This window comes from Pan paniscus, chromosome 10 (assembly GCF_029289425.2).
Source record: "Pan paniscus chromosome 10, NHGRI_mPanPan1-v2.0_pri, whole genome shotgun sequence".
Lineage (NCBI taxonomy): Eukaryota > Metazoa > Chordata > Mammalia > Primates > Hominidae > Pan > Pan paniscus.
Window position 1 is genome coordinate 64,972,828 of NC_073259.2, and position 10,975 is coordinate 64,983,802.

At 43.0% G+C, this 10,975-nt stretch overlaps 1 protein-coding gene across 1 annotated transcript; it reads left to right on the forward strand.

Annotated features, from left to right (window-relative positions):
* Positions 1-309: 309 nt before the first annotated feature.
* Positions 310-949, forward strand: LOC100976209 (histone H3.3A). Its single transcript, XM_008966307.6, is given in 1 exon segment — positions 310-949. A coding segment is annotated over 1 exon segment (411 nt). The 5' UTR covers positions 310-426; the 3' UTR covers positions 838-949.
* Positions 950-10,975: the final 10,026 nt, after the last annotated feature.

Here is a 10,975-nt window from a genome sequence, read left to right on the forward strand (position 1 = left end):
GTCAGGAGTTTGAGACCAGCCTGGCCAACATGGTGAAACTCCGTCTCTACTAAAAATACAAAAATTAACCAGGTGTGGTGGCAGGCGCCTGTAATCCCAGCTACTCTGGAGGCTGAGGCAGGAGAATCGCTCGAACCTGGGAGGTGGAGGTTGTAGTGAACCGAAATCACGCCACTGCACTCCAGCCTGGGCAACAAAGCGAGACTCCGTCTCAAAAAACAAAACAACAACAACAAAAAACAAAACACCGAAATGGGCTTTGAAGAATGGAAGGGATGCAGATAAAAGAGAGGAGGGCGCGAGCGGTTTGGTCGTTCGTTGGACCAGTGTCGGTTCTTCGCTCGCGACTGCGGCTCTTCCTCGGGCAGCGGAAGCAGCGCGGAGGTCGGAGAAGTGGCCTAAAACTTCGGCGTTGGGTGAAAGAAAATGGCCCGAACCAAGCAGACTGCTCGTAAATCCACCGGTGGGAAAGCCCCCCGCAAACAGCTGGCCACGAAAGCTGCCAGGAAAAGCACCCCCTCTACCTGAGGTGTGAAGAAGCCTCATCGCTACAGGCCCGGGACCGTGGCGCTTCGAGAGATTCGTCGTTATCAGAAGTCGACCGAGCTGCTCATCCGGAAGCTGCCCTTCCAGAGGTTGGTGAGGGAGATCGCGCAGGATTTCAACACTGACCTGAGGTTTCAGAGCGCAGCCGTCGGTGCGCTGCAGGAGGCTAGCGAAGCGTACCTGGTGGGTCTGTTGGAAGATACTAACCTGTGTGCCATCCACGCTAAGAGAGTCACCATCATGCCCAAAGACATCCAGTTGGCTCGCCGGATACGGGGAGAGAGAGCTTAAGTGAAGGCAGTTTTTATGGCATTTTGTAGTAAATTCTGTAAAATACTTTGGTTTAATTTGTGACTTTTTTTGTAAGAAATTGTTCATATGTTGCATTTGTACTTAAGTCATTCCATCTTTCACTCAGGATGAATGCGAAAAGTGACTGTTCACAGACCTCAGTGATGTCAGCACTGTTGCTCAGGAGTGACAAGTTGTTAATATGCAAAACGGATGGGTGATATTTCTTGCTTCTCATGATGCATGTTTCTGTATGTTAATGACTTGTTGGGTAGCTATTAAGGTACTAGAATTGATAAATGTGTACAACAGGGTCCTTTTGCAATAAAACTGGTTATGACTTGATCCAAGTGTTTAACAATTGGGGCTGTTAAGTCTGACCATACATCACTGTGATAGAATGTAGGCTTTTTCAAGGGTGAAGATACAAACCTTAACCACAGTGTAACTTATAGTTTCCTTTAAAAAAAAAAAATTAAACCTGGCAGCTATAGAATACAATATGTGCATTTATAATAGCTATTTTATATATTGTAGTGTCAACATTTTCAAATTAAATGTTTTACATTCACAAGTGATGGGGAGTCTTGTCATTAAGGTGTGTGTAATTTAGAGTCCAGTTGGTTTTCTTCTGACTGCACTTGTTCTCATAGTAGTAAAATGCTATGTGCATTTATACCTTGCATAAATCCTCATTCTACCACATGTTAACTAACCCTCTAGCTGATAATGCAAACACTAACTGGGGGATTTTATTTATAAGGGCTCTAGAAAAAAATATGAGTTATTCACACCAGCATCATCTGTTAACTAATATTCTGAACTAGTGCAGCTTTTCATTGTGTTGTGTGGTTGGTCTCATAACTAGGTTGAGTTTTCTCCTCTGCTAAGAGGAAACAGTACTGAAGTTCTTTTTCTTGTGGCATTTGTATTATAAAAACTTGGTGTGGGGGAGGAGCACAAAGCTCCAGCCCACTGACCTCTGCCAGTTAAGATGGTGTTAGGTTAGGTTACGTCTGGTTACTGTCCTGGGAAAATCATTTTTATAGAGACGGCCTTCCAAGTGGTTTTAAAATTTATCTTATTGAAGTTTTTAGTTTAGGTCAATTATGTATGTTGACTAAATTTACAAATAAACTTGTTTATCCAAAAAAAAAAAAAAGAGAGAGGAAAAGAATCAGAAATATTGGAGAGTAGAAATGCAACAGAAGAGAACTGTAAAGTTTATGTTGGGGGAAAACAATTAGTTTGTCTCAAGTGTAGTATTTACGCAAAGGAGAAAACTTTAGGGATGTAGGGCCCACATTGTAAAGAGCTTGGAATTAGGATTTAAGGAATTTTATACTCCATCCTGCAAAATTCACAGACAAATTTGAGAACTGACTAGCATTTTAACTTGCAAAAAAAGACAAGTTAGTACAGAACTAGCACATCTAATTTTTAAAAAAGTATTTGAACTATAACATGGTGAAATCCCGTCTCTACTAAAAATACAAAAATTAGCTGGATGTGGTGGTGGGCGCCTGTAATCCCAGCTACTGTCAAGGCTGAGGCAGGAGAATTGCCTGAACCCAGGAAGTGGAGGTTGCAGTGAGCCGAAATCGCACCATTGCACTCCAGCCTAGGTGTCAAGAGCAAGACTGTCTAAAAAAGAAAAATCACAAAGTCAGGAGATAGCTCAGATTGTTATATATTAGTCAACAATTCTGATTGGATAACTTTGGGGTCAGTCTTGATAAAAAGAAAAACAGTATGTTTCTGTCTTTTGCATAAAAAATAACTTCACGGCTTATCTTGGAATTCAAGGCTTTTGAAATATTTCTGGTTTTCGTGGCTTATCTTAGAGTGCAAAGCTTTTAGGAATGTCAGCCTTTTCCAGACTATGGTACAGGATGGGCTTGATTAGTCGATATAGTGGGCATGATATTAGTTTTACAGACTAGAGTTCACACTAAATGGCCATAGGCTCCCATAGGGCCACCAGGTAGAGTTGTGCAGATTGTATAGGCTGTGCACTGCACAACTTTTTATGTTATGTGCACAGTGTCCTCTGGAGTTATAAAATGCAAAGTCGGCTGGACGTGGTGGCTCTCGCCTGCAATCCCAGCACTTTGGGAGGCCGAGGCAGGCAGATCACAAGGTCAGGAGTTCGAGACCAGCCTGGCCAACATGGTGAAACCCCATCTCTACTAAAAATACAAAAATTAGCTGGACGTGGTGGCATGCGCCTGTCATCCCAGCTACTCAGGAGGCTGAGGCAGGAGAATTGTTTGAACCCAGGAGGTGGAGGTTGCAGTGAGCCGAGATCGTGCCATTGCACTCCAGCCTGGGAGACAGAGCGAGACTCTGTCTCAGGAAAAAAAAAAAAGCAAAGTCTACTCAGCCATACCTGGAAGCCTAGACGCCAGGCAGGTAACACAAATCAGTGAAACCTGGGGCCCTTTGAAAGGATTCCAGCAAATTTAAAAATAATGGTCAGAGCACTGTGGAGTTGTAGTAAAACAAATTTGCAGACTATGTTCAGCCTTGGAGCTCAAGTTTGGGACCTCTGCCATATAAGGTAGAGGCGGTCAATATTTTGTCAGGGTAATGATGCAAAGAGATAGGTAAAATAGATTACCATAGAGAAAAGAGGCTACAAAGAAATAAAAAAGATAAGTACTTCAATAATCTGGGCTGAGCAAACAGGGGCTTGGCCGGGCCAGAGCTATGTGGATAGACATAGAAAGAAAAGAATTAGTAGAATTTAGTGATCAGATTCAGGTTTGATTCTGAACCAAATCAATTCAGACTTGATTTCTCATAAGACAAAAAAAAAAAAAAGAAAGGGAGACCAGAGTAATGCAAGGTTTTGAACTTGGGTCCTTAGGAAAATACCTGGAAGAAAAATATTTACCTTGGAAATAATTTCAGATTAAAAAATAATCTTTTGACCGGGCATGGTGGCTCACGCCTGTAATCCCGGCACTTTGGGAGGCCAAGGCAGGCAGATCACGAGGTCAGGAGATGGAGACCATCCTGGCTAACATGGTGAAACTCCGTCTCTACCAAAAACACAAAAAATCAGCCGGGCGTGGTGGCGGGCGCCTGTAGTCCCAGCTACTCGGGAGGCCAAGGCAGTAGAATGGTGTGAACTCACGAGGCGGAGCTTGTAGTGAGCCAACATCGCACCACTGCACTCCAGCCTGGTCAGCAGAGTGAGACTCAGTCTCAAAAAAAAAAAAAAAAATCTTTTAGGATACGATACTAAAAATCATGTTTTGAAAGCTTATGTAATGCTGGCCGGACACGGTGGCTCACGCATGTTGGGAGGCTGAGGCAGGCGGATCACTTGAGGTCAGGAGTTCGAGACCAGCCTGGCCAACATGGCGAAACCTTATCTCTACTAAAAATACAAAAATTAGCCAGGCTTGGTAGTGGGCGCCTGTAATCCTAGCTACTGGGGAGGCTGAGGCAGGAGAATCACTTGAACCCGGGAGGCAGAGGCTGCAGTGAGCAGAGATCGAGCCACTACACTTCAGCCTGGGCAATAAAGTGAGACGCCATCTTAAAAAAAAAGAAAAAAGTGCCGGGAGCAGTGGCTCACCTCTGTAATCCCAGCACTTTGGGAGGCCGAGGTGGGCGGATCATGAGGTCAGGAGATCGGGACCATCCTGGCTAACACAGTGAAATCCCGTCTCTACTAAAAATACAAAAAATTAGCCGGGTGTGGTGGCGGGCACCTGTAGTCCCAGCTACTCGGGAGGCTGAGGCGGGAGAATGGCATGAACCCAGGCGGCGGAGCTTGCAGTGAGCCGAGATTGTGCCACTGCACTCCAGACTGGGCGACAGAGCAAGACTCCGTCTCAAAAAAAAAAAAAAAAGAAAAAAGCTTATGTAATGCTATGGCACTGCTCATAATTAAAAAAATGTGAGAAAAAAGCAGACAAGAGGAAGACAAAAATTGGAAAAAAAACTATGCAAAAACATTAACAAAATGTTATCCTTAGCAATGTGATTGTAAGTTATAAAAATTTTCTTCCTTGTACTATGTTTCCAAACTTTCTACAATGAATGTTATATTTAAAAATAGAAAAAAATACTTTTAAAGATCCCAGAGGCTTCCCTTTTACAGAAACCATAAATTCAACCTTCATTATTTTGTTTTTGTGGTAACCATTTGTGACAGTAAGTGCTAACAGGCTTGGCTTTTTGGTTTTGGAAAAATTGGTCCGTTTCTTGTGTACTAAATAGAAAGTCCTTGTAATCTCGAGGGGATAAAGATTTAATGTTGCCTAGTGATATAGATTTGTTTTAGGCATTATTTTCTTATTCAAAAACTAACTTCAATTGTTTTAATGATTTTTAGAAAAGATGGTTTTCCTTTTTTTTTTTTTTTTTTTTGAGATGGAGTCTCGCTCTGTTGCCCAGGCTGGAGTGCAGTGGCGTGATCTTGGCTCACTGCAACCTCCACCCCCTGGGTTCAAGCAATTCTGTGCCTCAGCCTCCCAAGTAGCTGGGATTACAGGCACCTGCCACCATGCCCAGCTAATTTTTGTATTTTTAGTAGAGATGGGGTTTCACCATCTCTGCCAGGCTGGTCTTGAACTTCTGATCTCGTGATCTACCCTCCTCGGCCTCCCAAGATGCTGGGATTACAGGTGTGAGCCACTGCGCCCGGCCTCTTTTTTTGGAATTAGCTGTTAGCCCTTGCCAAGTTGTATTCATAGCTTAAAGCCTATCTAAGCTTTTGCCAAGAACATAAAGATTTAAGCAAAAAGGAATGATAACAGTATTATTCTGTTTAAGGCCGGGCATGGTGGCTCACATCTGTAATCCCAGCACTTTAGGAGGCTGAGGTGGGTAGATCATGTGAGGTCAGGAGTTCCAGATCAGCCTGGCCAACATGGTGAAACTCCGTCTCTACTAAAATATAAAAATTAGCTGGGTGTGGTGGTGCATGCCTGTAATCCCAGCTACTCGGGAGGCTGAGACATGAGAATCACTTGAAAAGGAGGCAGAGGTTGCAGTGAGCCAAGATCGCGCCACTGCACTCCAGCTTGGGTGAGAGTGAGACTCTGTCTCAAAAAAAAAAAAAAGAAAAAGAAAAGAAAAAAGAAAAAATTCTGCTTGTAGCAGTGTAAAGTTTTAAAAGATGGCTTCACATAGGCCTGGCACAGTGGCTCATGCCTATAATCCCAGCACTTTGGGAGGCTGAGGCGAGTGGATCACCTGAGGTCAGGAGTTCGAGACCAGGCTGACCAACACGGTGAAACCCTGTGTCTACTAAAAATACAAAATTAGCTGGGCATGATGGCACATGCCTGTAATCCCAGATATTCGGGAGGCTGAGGCAGAAGAATTGCTTGAACCGGGGAGGTGGAGGTTGCATTAAGCCAAGATCATGCCATTGCACTCCAGCCTGGACAAGAGTGAAACTCTATCTAAAAAAAAAAAATGGCTTCACATATATTTGATGCCAGGCTCATTTGACCTTTAAGAAGAAAAACAGGATGTAATTACAGCATATTTTTTTCAGCTCTATTTTGTGGAGAAGACATTAAGGCTCACAGAGGTAAAGTCTCTTGCTCAGTATCACAGAGTTATCAAATGGTAAAGCAAGAATTTAAATCAAGGTCTTTCAAATAGTACAATTTTTCTTACACACGATGAATTGAAAACCATGAGGACTGTCCTTAGTCCACAGGATTAGATCTCCTTGCTGTGCTGACAGCTGGATCTGTTCATCAACTCACCACCTTTGTCCAGCCCCATGACCTGGTCAAACCTCAGGCTATCAATGTGGTACAGCGGCTCCAGTACCCAGTAAAACCCAAAATACAACAAAGGAGAACAGAAGGTAGCTAACAACTCTAATTTCTTTAACGCGCATTTGGTATTTTAAACTTTGCACCATGGTTTCCACACAAGTCCTTCTTCAAAAGAATACAAGAGTCAAAGTCTGAGATAAATAATGAAAATTATAGAAAATTTTACAAGTTTGATGTAATAGTTCACATTCCACCAGCAGAATAATTTTTTCTGTGTGAAAATCTTATACTTATCATAAATGGTTAAATTACGGGAGCACAGTTCCTGATAACCTGAAGCAGAACTTGAAGAATTAGCTTCAGTTCCACATGGTTACAGCCTCAAAATTAGTTTTCCCTTCATACTTCTTTTATATTATCCTATTTGGCAGTTATGCTCACTTGCTGCAGGAATTTCTCATTGTTCTGTGATCAGGGGTATTCATTTGTTTTAACTCATGCTATACAGTTCGTCATGCACACATGATTTTTACTTTGAATATAATTTTGGCTGGATACATTCTCACACTGTTCTTCACACATGCTTGGGTTTTTTGTATGTATCATTTTCTTCTGACAAGATGATTAACTTCTCATGTATACTGTTTGGGTATTTGTTTATACTTTTATGCTATTACCCATACTTCTTTGCTCAGTAAACCCTTCTTACTAGATAACTTGGATATACTAGCAAATAGCTCATTTATCACCCTACTAATCACTTTAAAAGCAACATTGCTTTCTATAAAGTTAATACTAATGCCACATACAATAAATATTTATCAAATGAATGATTAAATGGATATCAGCTAAGAAAATAGGTATTATAGCCAACTTTGAGGATGTTACAAAAAGTAGGAAATTCTAATTTTATATATGTATTTCTTTATAAATATATACATTCATGTAAACATATATTTATTTAAAGACATATATTTAAATAAATATATATATATTGGAGAGAGGGAATTTTGCTATGTTGCCCAGGCTAGTCTTGAACTCCTGGCCTCAAGCAATCCTTCCACCTCAGCCTCCCTAAGTGCTGGGATTTTAGGCGTGAGCCACTACATCCAGCCTAAAATATTTTTTGATGAGCAATAAAAATGGCTTAAGTCTAGTTGTAACTTAGAATTTGAAATATTTTAAGATACCAAGCCTAAGCAATAAAGGGTAAACTTGAAGAACAAGATTTTACAAAAATGACCCTACATGGTAACTTCTCAGAGGAAGCAGTCTACCTTCCTGTTCAAAGCCAATCCCTCCTGTATTATCTATTTCTATATAACAAATTACCCAGACTTCACAGCTTAAAACAACAAACGTCTATTACCTCACACCATTTCGGATTTGAGGAATCTGGGAGCAACCTGGCGGAGTGGTTCTGGCTCAGAATGTCTCATGAGAGTTACAGCCAGATGTCAACCAGGGCTGCCATTGTCTGAAGGCTTAACTGAACTGGAGGATTCCCTTCCAAGCTCCCTCACACGGTTGTTGGCAAGAAGCCTTAGTTCCTCACCATATGTGCTTCCCCACAGATGGCAGCTGGCTTCCCCCAGAGCAAATGATCAGGGAAGAGAGAGAAAGCAAGCGAAAGTCACCAAGACAGAAGCCACAGTATATTTTATAACCTAATCTCAGAAATGACATAGTGCCATTTCTGCCACATTCAATTAGTCACTCAGACCATTGTGGGAGGGGCTGACAAAAGGGCATGACTACCAGGAGGAAGGATCATTGGTGGCCATCTTGGAGGCTGACTACCAAACTTCCCTTGTATTCTTTATGATCTTCTCCCATCTCTTCAGGAACTTTGCTGCATCCATTACCCTCTTGCTCTTACAGTTTAACTAATTCCTCTTTACTAGTTCCCCTATCTTGGTTCTGGATACTCTGAAACTATATTCTGAGGTTTCACTCTATACTTCTTGTTTTCCTTGATTCTCTTTTGCCTTGACTAGTGTGACACCATTCTTCCCTGGCTTTTATCCACTGCTGACCTTCTTCCTTTAGCTCTCTATAAATGTTGGTATTTTGGACAACTTAGTCCTCATCTCTTTTTTCTTATTCTAAACACTCTCCCTTTCTTTTTCTATGTCATTGCCCTTAGCTGCCATCTGTATGCTGATGACTTCAAAATGCGAATTCCTAGATTTGTTCTCTTTTTTTAGTTCCATTATTATATCCAATTCCTTGCTCAAGATTCTGAAAGTCCCACAGGTTTCCCAACTGATAGCTGTGTTGGTTCTGTTTGAGGGGATTGATTACTTCTGGGAGCTTTTGATTAGGAATAGAAACATTTTTTAATAACAGTATTCCAGGCCGGATGTGGTGGCTCATCCCTATAATCCTAACACTTTTGGAGGCTGAGGTGGGAGGATCACTTCGGGCCAGGAGTTCCAGACCAGTCTGGGCAACAGAGGGTGACTCCATCTCTACAAATAAATAAACGAACAAATATTTTAAAAAGTATGTAACTCCAAAATGAGTTGCATCTATTTGGTACAATCCCTAGGGCAAAGGCAAGATGGAATGTGGAAACAGCGAAAGTTTCCCTTTTTTTCCAGAGGACGCCACTGATATGTGCACCAAACCATTATTTATAGTTTTAGCTCATCATAAAAGCAGAAGGCTCACCCTAATTACCAGTTTATGCAGAAAATATAAAAGCTGCGCCCAGCTTCATAATCCACTTCTGTCTGCCAGCACCTTCTTCAGATACTTCATGGTGCCTATCCCAAGACTCAGAACCTTACCAAATCCACTCCTACGCAAATTGCTCAAGACCAACTCCTCCCTGGAATGCTCTAGATTTCAGACCTAAATTTCTCCTAAACCAATGTTATGAAACCAACTTCTAAGAGCTGTGTCCCCCAGGGTGTCTCTAGCATAGACACTCTACATCCTGCAGCTATTGTCCCCACATTTCTATGATGTAACTGTGCTGTGAGCAAGAGTTCATAATGCAGTACAACATTTGCATATAATGCAATAATTATGCACTAAATATTATAATTATGGAATAACATCATTAGGCCCAATCACAAGCTACATGCAGCAGTAGCCTGCTCATACACATACAATATCAGAAACTGTTTTCACTTGCAAGTCGATATTGAAACGGTAAAGTTTCCCTGTCCCCCTCGCAGAGCATGCAGTGGGGGTGTGGCTCACTTCTTCAGTGCCTGGCTGCTCAAACCTCTAGGAGAGCATACAGACGGGCAGGCTGTGGGGCTCCGACCCCACGGCAGTGTCTAGGGGTGAATGTTTACGGCTCCTGAAGCCCCAGTGGGCATGTTACAGGATGCTTTTAGTTTACCGTCTTGTGTTAACCAGCTCAATTAGACCCTCTACCTTGTTGCAAGGACAGAGAGCTTTCTGTATCCCGGGTTCTTGCCTTGGTGTAGTGGAAGACTCGGATCACACGTGGACTTGGAAAATGAGTGCAAAGTTTTACTGAGCGGGAGCAGCTCTCAGCCGATGGAGGAGCCAGAAGGGAGATAGTCTTCCCCTGGAGTTGGGCCACTGGGCAGCCCTGGCTCTCCTCCGACTGTCCCGGCCAAACTGCACCTCCTCCCGCCTGCCGGTGGCGTCCCACCAGTCGATGGCCTGCCGACGTGCTGGTGCCTGCTGATATGCTTTTCTCCTGGTGTGCTCCTTTCAACGACCAGCCACTTGCATCTTCTTCCACCAACGCCTTCCTCACAATGTCCAGCCACTGTGTCTGCCTGCTAGGGTCTCTGGTTTTTACAGGCCCAGGATGGGGGCGTGGCAGGCCAGGGTGGTCTTGGGAAATGCAACATTTGGGCCGGAAATGCCTGTCCTCACCTAGGTCCGTGGGGGTGGAGCCCTAGGCAGGGACCACACCTTTCTCTACCCAGCACTTCCCTTCCTCCCTTTTGTATTGTTTAAAGGGACCACAATCTTCCCTTTCCAGCACTCCAGTATCAAAATGTATCCTTAATCAGGAACAAAACCTGATGTCAGGTGGATAGATGTTTCCTCTTATTCAAGCTATGAACCTTATTTTCACCAGTGAAATGATTGGCATTGAGATTGAGCACTCAGAACTTCTCCACATGCTTGAATCTCTAGAGCCTCAATGGTCAGGCTGATGAAATCATTTCTGTACTTCAAACCCATCTAGTGGAAGAGGCTGCCTAGAAGCCAGTTAGTAGTGCCACAGTTCTAAAGTTTAAAACTGGTCGGGGACCACAAGAAGAAACACATTTCATCCAAGGAAACATCCCTCCCCTCCCCTGCCTTCCCCTCCCCTCCCCTCCCCTGCCCTACCCTGCCCTTCTTTTTTTCTTTCTTTCAACTATAGAGGTGAGGTCTCACTGTATTGCCCA